The 18536-nt window shown below is 37.1% G+C and overlaps 1 protein-coding gene and 1 pseudogene across 1 annotated transcript; both read left to right on the top strand.

Moving 5' to 3' along the window:
* The first annotated feature begins 70 nt into the window (after positions 1 to 70).
* Positions 71 to 16743, top strand: NME5 (NME/NM23 family member 5). The gene is made up of 6 exons (XM_036313060.1): positions 71 to 382; positions 1239 to 1413; positions 3974 to 4179; positions 5921 to 6021; positions 12435 to 12553; positions 16526 to 16743. Exons 2-6 carry the CDS (start codon positions 1285 to 1287, stop codon positions 16607 to 16609), a joined length of 639 nt encoding a protein of 212 aa, XP_036168953.1. The 5' UTR covers positions 71 to 382; positions 1239 to 1284; the 3' UTR covers positions 16610 to 16743.
* LOC118657799 lies at positions 2536 to 3883 on the top strand (annotated as a pseudogene).
* Positions 16744 to 18536: the final 1793 nt, after the last annotated feature.

An 18536-nucleotide genomic window follows, 5' to 3' on the forward strand; every position in this document is an offset into this window, starting at 1 on the left:
TGATTACAGAAGCTGGGAATAGAGGGGACAGCATCATTTGGTGAAATGAGGAAGGTATTTGACATGGAAGGGGCATAGGGTGGGTGAAGGGAAAGTGTTTATGCTTTGTCTCATTTATAAAATGGGGATAATTGAAGCATGCTTCAAATGAGTAGGAGGATGAAAGAAGCTAAATTATGACGAAAATGTAAGAAAACGTCTAGTACGCTAAGATTCTTAAGGGGAATAAAAATGCCTGTGGCTGGCTCCCTTGATTAAGAGGAGCCCTCCAGAGGCTGTGAAACGGGCTGCTGGGATTGACTCTCTGCAGCCACCGTCCCTAAACTGGGCTTCGCGTCTCCTAGCAACGAGCAGTGGTCGCACAGGACGAGTTAGCACTGAGGTGAGTGCCCTAGACCAACCTCAGACTCAGAATCTGCGGATGCAGCTGGGAGAGGTCCAGGGGACCTGGGATCCTACTTTCCAACCCTTCCTGACCCTACTATGCATAGTCATCCTGGCGGGCCGGGGCGCTGAACCTGTCGCTGTATCGCGGAGAGTTGCCTACTCAGTCTCCGGTTGCTGCGCCTAAAATTTTAGGCATTTCCAGCCTTCAAGTTGCCCTGTGGCATCTCCACCTCATTGAAAGTATTTAGGAATCTCTCTCTCCCTCTCCCTCCCCCTCTCCCCCTCCCTCCCCCTCTCCCCCTCCCTCCCCCTCTCCCCCTTTCCCCCTCTCCCCCTCTCTCTCCCTCTTCTCCTCTCCCCCTCTCTCTCCCCCTCTCTCCTTCTCTCCCTCTCTCAATCCTCATGGACATAGACAGTAGTGTAATGATTGCGGAGGGATGGGGTCAGGTGCAGGTGGAAGTGGACATAGAGGGGATAAATAGTGCTGATGGGGGAGACGGGGAGAAGAAAAGACAGTGTTCAGGAAATCCCAAGGCACAACCGCAGAGTAGAAATTGTATTACAGGCATACCCCCTTTTATTGCACTTGCTTTCTTCACTACACAGGTATTGTATGTTTTACAAACTGAAGGCAAGACCCTCCATCAGCAAAAAAGATGATCACACCCTTTATTGCGATACTCGAGACAGAACTTGCAATATCTCCCATGTATGCCTGTATCAAAGACACTGCTTATAGAAAAATATATTGCAGTTTCTAACTTTATAAATTAATAAGATCAAGCACTTAATAATGCCCTTCTTAATCACAATTACATTTAATTGGGTCGGGGGAATGCATGTCATTGCAGTTGATACCGTCAAGAATCTCTTTAACTTGTACCTCAAAAAACCAGAATGGAACTATCGATGTCCCCACTTCAGATATATGTAGAAAAAACTCTGGCCATTATCAAACCAGATATTGTTGACAAAGAGGAGGAGATACAAGATATTATTATCAGATCTGGATTCACCATTGTTCAGGTAACTTTTGGGGAAATGATTATGTTATTTTCTCTCATTCATCTTTCTTTTTATATTTATGTAAATGTGTTAACCTATTTAGATCCATAGTATTTAGCATTAAATTTAGGTTTATTCTTCTAACTATAAAAGTTACATGAGATAGTTTTAAAGTTTTTTCTCACACTTCAAAATATGTAAAATGAAAAATAAAATTCTTTTACCTCCTCTCCAAATCCCAGTCTTCAGAAAGGGGCAACCATTAACACTTTCTGTTCTTCCAGGATTTTCTATGCATTCACAAGTATCTCTCTCACCCCTTAAAATAGGACAATCCCCTTCTCTTGACCACCTTTACAAATCCCTCAAATAGCATTTCAGATCATTACATCTGAATCTAGTTTATTCATCCTAACTTTTGTGTAAATCCCCCTGTGTGGATGAACAACAATTTATTTACTTGGTCCTCTTTAAAAAAAAAAAAAAAAGTATTGATTTTAGAGAGAGAGGAAGGGAGAGGGAGAGAGAGATAACATGATGAGAAAGAAACAACATTGTTTGGCTGCCTCCTGCACACCCCCTGCTGGGGATTGGGAGCGCAACCCAGGCTCTCAGATTGGGAATCCAACCAATGACCTCTTGGTGCATGGATCCATGCTCAAGGACTGAGCCACACTGGCTGGGCTTCTTGGTCCTCTATTGATAGACTTTGAGACTGTTGGTATTTTTTTTTCAATCATTACAAACATTTAATGTTTTAAGCCTTTTTTGTTCTGCAGTTGGTAGAGGTTTGAAAATGAATGTAAAAAATATTAAATAGAATTTAATATGTTTAATCTTCCTTTTTTGTAGCTATTTTATTTGAAATTCCAGTTTTTATTCTCTTATACTGTGTCATATTGCCTATTTAGTCAATGTTTTAAAAAATGAAAAGGAGAATCTTCAGGAAAGAAATGGGATATCAGTTGAACTTAGGTGGAGGCTGAAGATAGGGATGGTATAAGAAAGTGTAAGGAAAGAATACAGGAAAGTATAAGGAAATATTTCATATAGTAATGAAAGGACTCAGGTAAAATGAACTTTTTAATAAATGTTAGGAAAACCAAGTAGCAATTTTTTAAAAACTTGGATTGGCCTTTTGGCTCTCTGAGCAGCACCATGGCGTTGGGCAAGAACCAGTCTCTTATGAAAGGAGGCAAAAAGGGACTCAAGAATAAAGAGGCCGTAACCGGTTTGGCTCAGTGGATAGAGCGTCGGCCTGTGGACTGAAAGGTCCCAGGTTCGATTCCGGTCAAGGGCATGTACCTTGGTTGTGGGCACATCCCCAGTGGGGGGTGTGCAGGAGACAGCTGATTGATGTTTCTCTCTCATTGATGTTTCTAACTCTCTATGCCTCTCCCTTCCTCTCTGTAAAAAATCAATAAAATATATATTTTTAAAAAAAAGAATAAAGAGGTTGACCCATTTTCTAAGAAAGATTGTATGATGTGAAAGCACCAGCTATATTCAATATAAGAAATATTGGAGCCCTCGCCAGTTTTTCTCAGTGGTTAGAGCATCAGCCCTTGAACCAAAGGGTCAAGGGTTCAATTCCTGGTCAAGGGCATGTTCTGTCCCTGGCTCCAGTTAGGGGCACATGTGGGAGGCAACCAATTGATGTGTCTCTCTCACTTTGATGTTTCTCTCTCCCCTCCCCCCCCATCCCATTCTCCCTCCCTTCCACTCTGTCTAAAAATCAATGGAAAAAAATATCCTCAGGTGAGGGTTAAAAATAAATAAATAAATTTTTAAAAAGAAATGTTGGAAAAACACTAGTCATGAGAACTCAAGGAACCAAAATCACATCTGATGGTCTGAAGGGTCATGTTTTTTAAATGAGCCTAGCTGATCTGCAGAATGATAAGTTGCATTTAGAAAATTCAAGCTAATTACTGAAGCTTATTCAGGCAAAAACTGACTAATTTCCATGGCATGGATCTTACCTGTAACAAAATGGTAAAAAAGTGGCAGATCATGATAGAAGCTCATGTTGATGTCAAGATTAGCAATAGTTATTTGCTTCATCTATCTTTGTTGTTTTTATTTAAAAAAAAAAAAAAGTGAAACAATCAGATTTGGAAGACTCTTATGCTCAGCATCAACAGGTCCACCAAATCCAGAACCTGATGGAAATCATGACCCAAGAGGTGCAAACAAATGACTTGAAAGAAGTGGTCAATTAATTGATTCCAGATAGCATTAGAAAAGGCAGAAAAAGCTTACCAATCTATTTATTCTCTCCATTGATGTCTTTGTAAGAAAAGTCAAAATGCTGAAGAAGTTCAAATTTGAATTGGGAAAACTCATGGAGCTTCATAGTGAAGGTAGCAGTTCTGGAAAAGCTACTGGGGATCAGACAGGTGCTGAAGTTGAATGAGCTAATGGATATAATTTTATTTACAGCCTACATTTAATTTTCTTACCTCATCCTTTCTTCATAATACAAAAATAAATGTCAAATTTGTAATCAGGTTGGTACTAATTTCAAGTTATTATTGAACTGTCACTTTAAATGCTTTTGTTGATTTTGTTTCTCTTATAGAGAAGAAAACTACAGCTTAGCCCTGAGCATTGTAGTAACTTTTATGTGGAACAGTATGGAAAAATGTTTTTCCCCAACTTAACAGCTTATATGAGTTCTGGACCACTTGTTGCCATGATATTAGCTAGACATAAAGCCATCTCTTACTGGAAAGAACTTTTGGGGCCAAGTAATAGCTTAGTAGCTAAGGAGACACACCCAGACAGGTAATTTTATTTTTTTTCTTTCTTTTTTTTTTTGATAAAAACCATACATCCTTTTTATTGTTAAGTCATAAAGAGGTATCAAAATTAAAAGCAAAAATTACAGGGTTAAGACAACATAACTACTAGGAGCATCAAAGGAGGTGAAAATGGGACTAGGCGCAGGGCAATATGAATTAATGAACATGGAGATACAGAGGCAGAGCTGCCTTAAACAGATTGTCAAACTGCAGTGGGAAGGCCGGGGAGGGTTGGAGGGCAGGAGGGAGGGGGGTAAGAGATCAACCGAAGGACTTGTATGCATGCATATAAGCATAACCAATGGACATAAGACACAGGGGGGTAGGGGAGGCCAGGGATTGTCAAGGGTGGGGAAAAAAAAAAGGACACATATATAATACCCTTTGTAATACTTTAAGCAATAAAAAAAAAGAAAAAAAGAAAAAAATTAATGAACATGGGAGGGATGAGATGGGGAGAACAGTGAGCATGTGCTGAAGGTACTAGGGAGAGGATCTGGTGAAAATTTTGATCTTAGACAAGTGCCTACATAAAGAAATAATGGGACAACATTTCTAAACCCCACTATGTGCTTAAGAGTCATCCTCGCCATTGCGCTGTCCCTCAGGTAATTTTCCTAGGGAAAAATGCAATCTAACTATGAAAATGAAAAAAAAAATCTGATTTCATTTTAATAGGGATTTTCTTTTATTTGAAAGTTTTCCTCAATTTAACTGTTTTTTTTGTTGTTTGGGTTTTTTGGGGCGGCAGGGAGGTCCATTTTATGTTTTAACTATTTAAATCTGTATCTTTTTTTTTTTTTTTTAAATATATTTTATTGATTTTTTACAGAGAGGAAGGGAGAGAGATAGAGAGTTAGAAACATCGATGAGAGAGAAACATCGATCAGCTGCCTCCTGCACATCTCCTACTGGGGATGTGCCCGCAACCCAGGTACATGCCCTTGACCGGAATCGAACCTGGGACCTTTCAGTCCGCAAGCCGACGCTCTATCCCCTGAGCCAAACCGGTTTTGGCTAAATCTGTATCTTAATACCAAATAACACAAAAGGTCTCAGGGAATGTCTGTTTATGGTTGATTAACCTTATTCTCTTATCCTGGAATTAAACTACCACTGAAGTAGGGTTTTTCATGAGAAAATTGGTGTGGTATTTTGAAAGAATATTGATAATATAGGACCAGATATCAAGATTTCCAGTATTATCATTAATGTCTAGAAACCAGTGGACATTGAATTCTTGCACTTTAAAAAAAAATACATTTTTATTGATTACAGAGAGGAAGGGAGAGAGAGATACAAGCATCAATGATGAGAATCATTGATCGGCTGCCTCCTGCACACCCCACACAGAGGATCGAGCCTGCCACCTGGGCATGTGCCCTGACTGGGAATTGAACCATGAACTCCTAGTTTATATAGGTCGACGCTCAACCACTGAGCCACGCCAGCCAGGCGAGTTCTTGCACTTTTGAATTGATACTGCTTTTTCACTTCTCACAAAACACCTCTTTTTCATCCAGGGAACTCCTATTTTCCCAGTGTATCCCGCCTGAAGATTTTAAAGATATTTGACCCTCATCTAGATTAAAGCTTGAATTCAAGCTTAAAACCATATGTGAGAAGTGGCAAAGTTTTTGTAAAATACCTAAATAGGATGCATATATGGAAAGTAAGAAAAAGGTTGTCAGGTAGGATGGTCATCATCTCTAACTTGCTTTTAGTCTAAGGGCAATTTATGGCACAGATGACCTAAGGAATGCACTTCATGGGAGTTATGATTTTGCTGCAGCCGAAAGAGAAATTCGATTCATGTTTCCTGAAGGTGAGTTATAGATGAGTTATTAGTCAATTGCATCTCCTTATTGTTTGCTTTTTCTTTTATTTTGGGATGTAACTAGGAAAAAAGTAATTGCTTTTCTCCAATGTGTTTTGTCGTATTTTCAAGTTGTAGTTAAGTTAAAGCCAAGAATAGAAAACTCAATATTATCTTCAGAACTAAATTGTGCCTTCTAGGAAATCATTTGAGAACAGTTTAATTTTTTTTCTTTCTTTTCTCTTGGACTAGAAATATTTAGGGTTTCTCTTCTCCTTCTGTGTTGTAATTCCTTTGAGTTATCTATAATGTATCAGTAAAGTTTGTTACACATGAAAAAAAGAATCTTCATTGTAAATTATGATTGGTTTACCATTTTCTAACAGTTTACTGTTTGTCCAGCACACATGCAATTGTGAAATTAATATTTCTTGGCCCTTTTTGTTTGTTTCCATCCTGTTATAGAGATTATAAATCATTTATTTATTTATTTAATATATTTTATTGATTTCAGAAAAGAAGGGAGAGAGATAGATACATCAATGATCAGAGAGAATCATTGATTGGCTGCCTCCTGTACACCCCACATTGGGGATCGAGCCCACAACCTGGGCATGTGCCCTTGATCAGAATTGAACCCAGGACCCTTCAGTCTGCAGGCCAATGCTCTATCCACTGAGCCAAACCAGCTTGAGCTATAAATCTTTTAGAAGTAGGCACAATGAGGACAACACTGAGGTTTTTAGTTTGTTTTCAATAATTTTAAGACAAAGAAAATTTGCTGATTTTCATTATAAAGACAAAATGCGAAGCATCAGGTAGTTTTGAATTTTTTTTTGCATGTTATTTCTTTTCTAACTCATTTAGACTTGTTCCTCTCTATTTTATACTGAATAATTATTCAAAGAAAATGGAAAACTATCTTGGATATTTAAAAGTGCTGATTTTTAAACAAAAACTTTTATAGATATTTGTATCCAAAAGTATTTGCCTACTTATATTTAATCTTACTGATCTAATTTCTGTCACATATCCATTGTATTAAGGTGTTGTTTTCTTCACAACTGTTTATTGTGTAAAATTTCCAACATACACAAAAGTAGGCAAAATAATATGATAAACCCCTTATGAACCCATCACCCAATTTTAATAGTTATGGTCAATCTTATTTCATCTGTAACCCCTGCTCCTATTTCTCCTGCTTCCATATTATTTTGAAGCATATCTCAAACATCAGTTGATGTGTTTTTTGTTTTCTTTTTATTAATATATTTTTATTTATTTTAGAGAGGAAGGGAGAGGGTGAGCGAGATAGAAAGATCAATGATGAAAGAGAGTAACTGCTTGGCTGCCTCCTGCACACCCCCTACTGGGGATCGAGCCTGCAACCCAGGCATGTTCCCTGGCCGGAATTCACACTGTGACCTCCAGATTCATAGGTCGATGCTCAACCACTGAGCCACGCCAGCTGGGCAACATCAATTTTTTTTTAATGTTGTAGTACTTTAGATTTAGTCCTACTAATGAATTAGATTTTTCCTCCTTAGTTTTTAACTAAAATAGGATAAAAATTCACTTTATCTTAAGTGGAAGATAAATTTGGAAGCTCTTCTTACTCATAAGGTTATATCCCTAAACTGTTATTTTAATTGCCTTTTATTTAACCCATTAATTAATCCTCTAGATATGAATTTAAAAGATACAGTTAGACATTTGAGAATCAGCAGTTATAGGATACATATAAGTGATTAATTACCTACCACATTGCAGATCTTTTGCTGTGGGAATATGAAGTTATTTGGCATAAGTTCTCAGAGTGTGGTATGAGCTCCATCTTGTTTAGCAGTCAGTCAAGAACTATGTGCAAAACCCTATATGGTGCGTGGCTAAAGCAAGTTGTAAAGATATTCAAAAACATAATGCTAACCCTTAAAAAAATTAGTGCTCTTCCTTTTACCTTTAATAGGGATGGCTGGTAAAGCTTTGCTACCTTCCATTCATTCAACAAGTTTGTTGAGTTACCAACTTAATAAAAATAAAGTCAAATAAGATGTCCCTGCTCTCAAGATGATCTTATTCTAAAAGCCTATGAAAATATACAATGCAATGTATAAATTATAAATATCATTAAAAAGTGCAATGAAAGTTTATCAACATAAACATAAAAACACTTTTTATTCTCATGACCTCATTTAGCCCTAGATGCCAGAGACAAATGATAAATGGTCAGCAAAAATAGATGAGGTAGAAATAATTCAAAAATGAAGTTAAGGAAATAATTTTATTTACAATAGCATCAACAATAACAAAATACTTAAGAATAAATTTTAGCCCTACCTGGTGTGGTTCAGTGGTAGCAAGGTTGGGCAAACTTTTTGACTCGAGGGCCACAATGGGTTCTTAAACTGGACCGGAGGGCCGGAACAAAAGCATGGATGGAGTGTTTGTGTGAACTAATATAAATTCAAAGTAAACATCATTACATAAAAGGGTACGGTCTTTTTTTTTTTAGTTTTATTCATTTCAAACGGGCCGTATCCGGCCCGCGGGCCGTAGTTTGTCCACGGCTATATAGAGCATCGGCCTGCGGACTGAAGGGTCCCGGGTTCGATTCTGGTCAAGGGCACATGCCTGGGTTGTGGGCTCAATCCCCAGTAGGGGGTGTGCAGGAGGCAGCTGATCAATGACTCTCTCTCATCATTTTTTTAAAAATATATTTTAGTGATTTTTTACAGAGAGGAAGGGAGAGGGATAGAGAGTTAGAAACATCGATGAGAGAGAAACATCGATCAGCTGCCTCCTGCACACCCCCTACTGGGCATGTGCCTACAACCAAGGTACATGCCCTTGACCAGAATCGAACCTGGGACCCTTGAGTCCGAAGGCTGACGCTCTATCCACTGAGCCAAACCAGTTAGGGCAGACTCTCTCATCATTGATGTTTCTCTCTCTCTCTCTCTCCCTTCCTCTCTGAAATCAATAAAAAAAGTATATTTTTTTAAAAGAATAAATTTTAAAAACGAGTGTAATTCTTGTACACTGAAAAGCACAAAACATTGCTGAGAGAAATCAAAGACTATCTAAATAAGTAGACATCCATGTTCATGGATCAGGAGAGTCAGTATTATCAAGATGTCAACTGCACATCCACATGCAAAAGAAAATAACTTAGACACTTGTTTCATAGACCTACAACGTCAAAGCTAAAAACATCTAGAAGAAAACAAAGGGGAAAATCTTCATGACCTTGAGTTGGACAGAGAGTTCTTACATATAACATGAAAAGCATGGTCCAGCCCTAGCTGGTTTGGCTCAATGGATAGAGCGTTGATCTGCAGACTGAAGGGTCTCAGGTTCGATTCCTGTCAAGGGCACATACCTGGGTTGAGGGCTCAATCCCCGGTAGGGGGCCTGCAGGAGGCAGCTGATCAATGGTTCTCTCTCATAATTGATATTTCTATGTCTCTCTCCCTCTCCCTTCTTCTCTGAAATCAATAAAATATTCTTAAAAAATGGCCTGGGTGGATGTTAACTCCTTAAAAAAAATAAAGCATAGTCCATAATAAAAAATATTGATAAATGGGACTACATAAAAATTAGAAGTTTTGTGCTTCAAAAGCTATCATTAAGAATATGAAAAGATAAGCCACAGGGTGGGAAAAAATATTTGCAAATCATACATAAAGAAGTAGAATTAAAGGGTGGGGCAAAAGTAGGTTTATAGTTGTTCATGTGTAAAATAATACAGTAATTAATAAATAATAATACAAGAATAAACTGTGTTTCATGTACTCCCAGCCATAAACCTACTTTTTAAAAAATTAATATATTTTTATTGATTTTAGAGAGGAAGGGAGAGAGAGATGGAAACATCAATGATGAGAGAGAATCATTGATCGGCTGCCTCCTGCAAACCCCCCACTGGGGATCAAACCTGCAACCCTGGGATGTGCCCTTGTCAGAAATTGAACCCAGGACCCTTCAGTCTGAAGGTCAATGCTCTATCCACTGAGTCAAACCAGCTAGTGCCATAAACCTACTTTTGCTCCACTCTGTATAAAGAACTCTTACAACTCAATAATAAACAACCCAATTAAAAAATGGGCAAAATATTTGAATAAGCATTTCACAAAAGACAATATATGAATGGCTAATATGCACATGAAAAAGTGCTCAACATAATAATTGGAGAAGTGCAAAATAAAACCACAATGAGATACCATGGCATTTTCACTAGAATGGCTGTAATCAATGGTAAGGATATAGCAATACTGGGATCCTCATACATTATCGTAAAATGTTACAGCCACTTTTGTATTTTAACTTATTGGGGGAGAGAGAGAGAGAAACAACAACATTGATTTGTTGTTCCACTTATTAATGCATTCATTGGATGATTCTTGTATGTTCTCTGACCGGGATTGAGCCTGAAACCTTGGTATATCAGAACGATGCTCTAACCAACTGAGCTACCTGGCCAGGGCTTATAGCACTTAAAAAAACAAAACAGTTTGGCAGTTTCTTAAGATATTAAGAAACCAGGTAAGTCTGTTAGCAATTCAACTCCTGGCGGAATCTACCACCCATTTTGAAAACATCCATCTACATAAAGACACGTGAATCTTTATAGCAGCATTATTTAATGTACCCCCAAATTGGAAACAATCCAACTGTTAGCCATACAATGGAACACAACTCAATTAAAAGGAGCATGATACATGCCACAACATGGATGAACCTCAAAACATGCCAAGTGAAAGAATCCAGGCACAAAAGACCACATATTACATATATAATCCACTTATATGAAATGTCCAGAAAAGGCAAATTTTTAAAAACAGAAGCACAGTGGTTGCAGGGGGTAGGAGTGGGAGTGGGAAATTGCAAATGGACACAAGGAAATATTTTTGGAGTGATCAAAGTGTTCTAAAACTGGATGATGGTGATGATAGCACAGCTAAACGTTTATTAAATATCACTTGTATACTTCAATGGATGGATGAGTTTTATGATATGTAAATTATACCTCAATAAAACTTTAAAAAATTATAAAAAATGGATGAGGTCTGTGCTCCCATGGAGTTTATAGTCTAGTGTTTGAAAGATAGCCATTAAATAAGAATTACCCAAATAATTGCATAGTTATTGTGTGATAAGTGCTATACAAAACAATTGTAGACTGTAAGGAAGGTCTGACTGAGGAAGTGACTTTTTAGCTGAGATCCAAAGAGTAAACAGTGGTTAACCAGAGTAAAGGGAAGAATGTTCTAGCAGAAGGAATAGCATGTGCTCAAATCATGAGCAGGAAATAACATGGCACATTCTATAAACAAAAAAGATTTTGGTAAGAGAATTAAGATGAGGTTAAAGAGGGTAGTATAGGTGACATGGTACAGAGTCTTACGGGCTATAATATGGAGTCCTGTCTTGACTATACTATATATGCAAGCAAGAGCCAATGAAGCATTTTAAGGATGGGAGTGATATAATCTGATTTTCATTTTTAAAATAGGGTCTGGGGCACTGGATGGATATCTCAGTTGGTTAGAGCGTCTTCCCAATATGCCAAAGTTGTGGGTTTGCTCCCTGGTCAGGACAAACATATAAGAATCAACCAGTAAGTGCATGGGTGAGTGGAGCAACAAATTGCTGTCTCTCTCTCTCTCTCCCCCCCCCCCTTCCTCTCTAAAATCAATAAATTTTTTAAAAGTAGCATATTGATGGAGGTCAATCTCAAAAGATCTACTCAGCCTTATAAAATACATTCTTTCTTGTATAAATATATTCTTTCTTGTATTGCAAATCTGGTTCACCTCCATAGTGTTCAAATAAGGCTGAAAAGACTAAAATTTCCCCAAGTTTTTAAATAATTCATTTAAAAACCTGAAAAATAAGAGCAGGAATATTAATACATATTATATAGACAGATATAAGTTTTATGTGTATATTCAGTAGTCTATAAGAGAGCAAGAACTGCATACTATTCACTGTTATACCTACCACTTTGTGAAGCACCTGTCATTTTGTTGGCAGGAATTTTTGGATTGAACGAATCTCCCTGATTTTACATGTTCTTCATATTTTTCTTTTTCATAACATTGTGTGTTACAACATTTACTGTAAATAACATGGAAATGAAAATGCAGAAAAGGATATAGTTGAAAAAATAATCAGAATCTTACACATGATTACTATTAGCATTGTGATATGTTTCTTGCCAGTTTTATGTAGTCTTATTTTTTTAATGTGTGTGCTTGTGTGTTTTTGAATCAACCGCTATGCTATGTATCAGTTCTATTCCCTTAAAAACCTTTATAAGTATTTCTCATGACATTAAAATTTATTTGAAGGTAACTTTTAAATGACTGTATAATATTTCATCATTTATATTAGCTTTAATGGGGATACATTTGTATTTGCAGTGATTGTTGAGCCTATTCCAGTGGGACAAGCTGCGAAGGACTATTTAAATTTATATGTAACACCAACTCTGCTTAAAGGACTCACAGAGCTTTGTAAGCAAAAACCAGCAGATCCTTGTGTAAGCAATCTTTTTATTCACACTAAAGAATATTGAATATAGGTTTCATATCTCAAAGATTGTCTTTGCAACAGTGTAAGTACTGAGAATCATTGTTTTTGTTGTTGTTGTTGTTGTTGTTGTTGTTAATCTTCACCTTTTTTCCATTGATTTTTAGAGAGTGTGGAAAGGAGGGGGAGAGACACCCAGAGAGGAAAACATTAATGTGAGAGAGACACATTGATTGGTTGCCTCCTGCACACACTCCGACCTCAGGCCAGAGATGGAGCCTGCAATCAAGGTACATGCCCTTGTGCCCTTTACCGGAATTGAACCTGTGATCCTTCAGTTCATGGGCTGACTCTCTAGCCACTGAGCAAAACCAGGTAGGGCATGAGAGTCATTTTTAAAAACGTTTATATACAGTTTAGATACTTCTGTATGTGTAACTTTTTTTTTTTTATTTAATTTCAGAGAGAGGAAGGGAGAGAGAGAGAGAAACATTAATGATGAGAGAGAATCATTGATCGGCTGCTGCCTGCATGTCCCACACTGGAGATTGAGCCCACAAACCGGGCATGTGCCATGACATAAATGTTACCATATTTAAATATATATTTATAGATATTATTTTAATAGTTACATGATTTCTTTTGTTGCCTTTATTATTATTCTTTTATTGTTTGAGTTGTTTGCTATTTAAATACTATAACAATAAACAGCTGAGCATAAAGCTTTTCACATATCGAGATTATTTCATTCGGAAAGAAATCAGAAAGTAGAATTATAATTCAAAACATAAAAAATAATTTAAAATTGACCCTTAAAGAACTTGCTTTATATTTTAATTATTAATTTTTGAATAAGTAATATTTGAATATAGTATAATTCAAAGGTCACAAAAGGATATATAATGAAAAGTAACTCTCCTTGCTGTTCCTGTTCCTCAACCACCCAATTGTGGTCCTTGAAGTAAATTGCTGTTACCAGCCTCTAGTATAATCTTTATGAGAAAATATATGCATATACAGGTAAAAGTAGGTTTGCAGTTGATCATATGGGAAAATATATCATGCAAGAATCTATATATATAAAAGGCTAAGCGACCGGCTGACTGGCCGGTAGGTATGACTTGCACTGACCACCAGGGGGCAGATGCTCAACACAGGAACTGCCCAGTGACAGCAACTCTCTCACTCCGGGACCCCTTGGGGGATGTTGGAGAGCGGTTTTGGCCCAATCCCCGCAGGTCCCACAGGCCAGCCCAATGGACCCAACCTGCCAGAGGGACCCCGCTCACTCTACAGATGCCCTTTGAGCCACGGCTCTGTCCCAGGTGCAGCCGGCCAAGGAGGGACCGTGGGAGGTTGGCTCCAGGGTGTGTCTAGCCCAGCGGTTATCAACCTATGGGTCGCGACCCCTTTGGGGGTCGAACGACCCTTTCACAGAGGTTGACTAAGACCAGCCGTGGGCAAACTACGGCCCGCGGGCCTCCGGCCCGTTCAGCTGTTCTATCGGGCCCGCGGAGCCGAAAGAGCGGAGGGTTCTCTTGCTCTCCCCTCCGCTCCTTCACCAGCACCAGTGTTAACATGTATTAGTTCACACAAACACTCCATCCATGCTTTTGTTCCAGCCCTCCAGTCCAGTTTAAGAACCCATTGTGGCCCTCGAGTCAAAAAGTTTGCCCACCCCTGACTAAGACCATCGGAAAACACATATAATTACATATTGTTTTTGTGATTAATCACTATGCTTTAATTATGTTCAATTTGTAACAATGAAATTGGGGGTCACCTCAACACGAGGAACTGTATTAAAGGGTCGTGGCATTAGGAAGGTTGAGAACCACTGCTCCAGGCCCTAGTAAAGTAACCTCTCTATATTTCATGTACATGGAATTATAGAATATTTGTTCTTTTGTTTCTGGCTTATTTCACTTAGCATAATGTTTTCAGAGTTCATTCATATTGTAGTATGTATCAGAATTTCATTCCTTTATGTCTGAATAATAATTATATATATATATATAATTTTGTTTATTCATTCATCTGTTGATGGGTACTTGGGTTGTTTCTACCTTTTAGCTATTGTGCTTAATGTTGTATGAACATTGGTGCACAATTATCTATTTAAGTACTTGTTTTTAATCCTTTGGGGCATATACCTATGAGTGGAATTGCTGAGTCATATACTGTGTTTGGCTTTCTGAGGAACCACCAACTTATTTTCCACAGTGATCACTTTTTACATTCCCACTAGCAATGTATGAGAGTTCCAGTTTCTCTACATCCTGGCCCACACATATTCTTTTCTGTTTTTGTTTCATTATAATAATCGTAGTAGATGTGAAATAGTTTATCAGTGTGGTTTTGATTTGCATTTCTCCAATGTAAATTATGTTGAGCATCTTTTCATGTGCTTATTGGCCATTTGTATCTTTGCTTTGTAGAAATGTCTGTTCCAGTTAAAGTTTTTTGCCCAGTTTTAATTTTTTGTTGTTGTTGAGTTGTAGTTTTTTTATATGTTATAGGTATCAAACCCTTGTCAGATATACTATTTGTTAAATTTTTCTCCCTTTCTGTAGGTTGGTTGTCTTTTCACTTTCTTGATAATGTTTTTTGATGCCAAAAAGTTTTAAAATTTAAATGAAAATCAATTTATCTTTTTTATTTTGTTGCTCATGTTTTTGGTGTCATATCTAAGAATCCCATTGCTAAATCCAAGGTGATGAAGATTTATTTCTATGTTTTCTTTTAAGATCTTAATGGTTGCCTGACTGGCGTGGCTCAGTGGTTGAACACTGACCTATGAATCTGGAGCTCACGGTTCTATTCCCTGTCAGGGCACATGCCCAGGTTGTGGGCTCCATCCCCAGTGTGAGTCCTGCAGGAGGCAGCCTTTTAGTGATTCTCTCTCATCATTGATGTTTCTATCTCTCCCTCTCCCTTCCTCTCTGGAATCAATTAAAAAATATATTTAAACAAGATTTTAATGGTTTTAGCTCTTATATTTCAGCTGTTGATCCATTTTAAATTAATTTTTATATATGTGTTAGGGTTTATTTCTGGACTCTCAGTGCTAGTCCATTGGTCTATATATGTCTATCTATATGCCAGAACCACACTGCTTGGATTGCTATAGTTTTGAAGAAGATTTTGAAATAAGAAAGAACAAAGTCAGAAAATCCTCCAATTTTGTTCTTTTTCATGATTGTTTTAGCTATTCAGAGCCCTCTTGAAATTCTATGTAAATCTGAGCATTGACTTTTCCATTTCTGCAAAAATGATTGTTGGAAATTTGATATTGTTTGTGTTGAATATGCATATCAGTTTGGGTAGTATTGATATTTAACTTCTTAACAGTATTATTAAGTCTCTCTAGCCATTAACACAGATGTCTTTATTTAGGTCTTTAAATTTCTTTCAACTATGTGGTGGTTGTTTTGTTTTTGTTTTTGTTTTTGTTTTTTTTTTGTTTTTGTCTTTTAACACCAAGATCTGCAAAAAGCCAACTTCTAACATAGGATACCAGCTATATTTAATAGTTTTCAGTTATACAAGTTGGTTAAATTTATTCCTAGATACTTGTTTTTCAGTGCTATTATAAATGAAAGTGATTTCTTAATCTCCTTTTTGGATTGTTCGTTAGCAATGTATAGAAACAACTGATTTTTTTGTGTTGATCTTATAACCTACAACTTTGCCAAATTCATTTATTAGCTCTGGTAGCTTTCTTGTGGATTCTTTGGGATTTTCTATATATAGGATCATATCATTTGTAAGTGGAAATAGTTTTACTTCTTCCTTTCCAATTTGGATCTGTACTTGACAGTCTTACATACTGTAAAATTTAGTGTTTCAGTTTTTAATGGTCATTTTTTCATTATTCTTAGAGTGATTTTGAAAACTGTTTTAGGTTTAAATTGATATACTATATATTGAAGAAAATATGTAAATGTTTACTAAGTTAAGGTATCTTTTCTTTTTTCCATAGATTTGGCTAGCTGATTGGCTGTTGAAAAATAATCCCAACAAACCTAAACTTTGTCACCATCCAATTGTAGAAGAAACTTATTAAAATAAAGTCCTCCAAAGAACAAATCATGAACGATCTCATTTTAAAGGCCTGCTTCTAGGCTTCTACTTAAAAAACAAATATGATCTCACTCCTATGTGGGATATAATGATCAACATAATTTGATGAACAAGAATAGATCCAGAGACAAATGGCGGGGGGGAGGGGGTGGTGGTTAGAGAGCAACCAAAGGACTTGTATGTGTGCATATTAGCATAACCAATGGACACAGACACTGGGGTGGTGGGGCTTGCCTGGGGTAGGAATTGGGGGGGGGTGTCAATTGTGGAAAAAGACATATGTAAAACTTTAGACAATAAATTAATTCATTAAAAACAACAACAACCATAGTCTTAAGGGTTTAAGTAGCTGCATGTGAAATAAATTATTTGTTTTTTTAAATTATTTGTTAAAAATACCTTTTAAAAGAATAGTAGTGTTTTGTGCAGCAGATAAGATTATCTAAGGGAAAATATAGGGTTAGGGTATGATTTTTAAAAATATATTTGTATTGATTTCAGAGAGGAAGGGAGAGGGAGAGAAAGATAGAAACATCTATGATGAGAGAGAATCATTGATCCGCTGCCTCCTGTATGCTCCCTACTGGGGATCGAGCCCGCAATCCGGGCTTGTGCCCGACCAGGAATTGAAACCGTGATCACCTAGTTCATAGGTCAATACTCAACCACTGAGCCACACCAAGCAGGCTGATTTTTTTATTATTATTATTAAGAAAATTGTATTTCTTTAGAGGCATTTAGAATGTCAACAAAACAACTGCAACTTTTTTGGGGGGTTACAAAGTGGTATTTAGTTAATAGGTCAGCAATGAATTCATATAAGATGCATTAGAGACAAATGAGTGAAAAACTGCTATCCTTATAAATAACTAATTTGTCCTATGTACAAACAATAACCTGCTTTAAACTTCTATGCCAATTTACAACCCCCCCACCCCCCCCCAACCCCCCCACCCCATACTAGGCAAGGTGATTGGCTATTGAAAATACCACCAGGTCAGAGCTAGCTAGCATTTAACACATTTGGTAGTATGTTAACTATACCAAAAAAGATACTACTGTACAGTTTAGAAACAAGTCTTGCATATAGCCTTACATTTCTTTTCTTTTTTTTTTTTCTTTAAAGGGAGTGAGATGTGTTAAATGCTTTATAGACTAAAAATTAGAACCAGCTTATTTATCATCATCTTCTGCCTGTCTCCTCTTCATCCTTTTCATCTTCTTTCTTTCCTCCTTTTTCTTGCTTTTTGCAGCCTTGATGACTCCCTTTTTAGCCTCATAACCTTATGCAAGTATATATTTTTCATGTTTTTCCTTCACCTTAGCAGCCTTATGGACATGGCTTGTCATCTGCAGTATTAGTCCACATCTCTCCCAGTTTCTTTGTAGCATCACCAATATATAGGTTGTCCCCAAAAATGTATACACACACTTTGAATAATTAGAAAGGCAGTGTTTATTAAAATATATTTCATTTTCAAAATTGAGCTATCAGCTGTTACAGTGTGTATATATTTTTTGGGACACTCTGTATAAGCCAAGGTGTTCTTTGAATTGGGGGCAATAGAACAATAAAAAGACTTAAGGAGGCCTCTTGGGTGCATTGGGATCTTTGAACTTTTTGTTTACCCTTTAGGAGGAATATAGGTTTTCATTTCTCTTTTATAGAGGGTATTTTCTGCCTTTGAGATATCTTCAAAGTTTCCTTTCTCTAGCAGATAGTCTCTCACCTCTCAGCACTTTTCAGAAAGCTCTGAGAAGGTGACTAAAGCATCTAAGTACTTTTTCTTGTGCTCCTCTCAGTAAGTTTGCAAAAAGAATGTATATGATGTCATTTTGCTTCTCGGTTTCTTAGAATCTCCTTTGCCCATGTTTAGTTTTTCTTTTCTTTTTTTCCCCTCAATGAGGCA

The sequence above is a fragment of the Myotis myotis genome, unplaced genomic scaffold, assembly GCF_014108235.1.
Source record: "Myotis myotis isolate mMyoMyo1 unplaced genomic scaffold, mMyoMyo1.p scaffold_m19_p_6, whole genome shotgun sequence".
NCBI lineage: Eukaryota > Metazoa > Chordata > Mammalia > Chiroptera > Vespertilionidae > Myotis > Myotis myotis.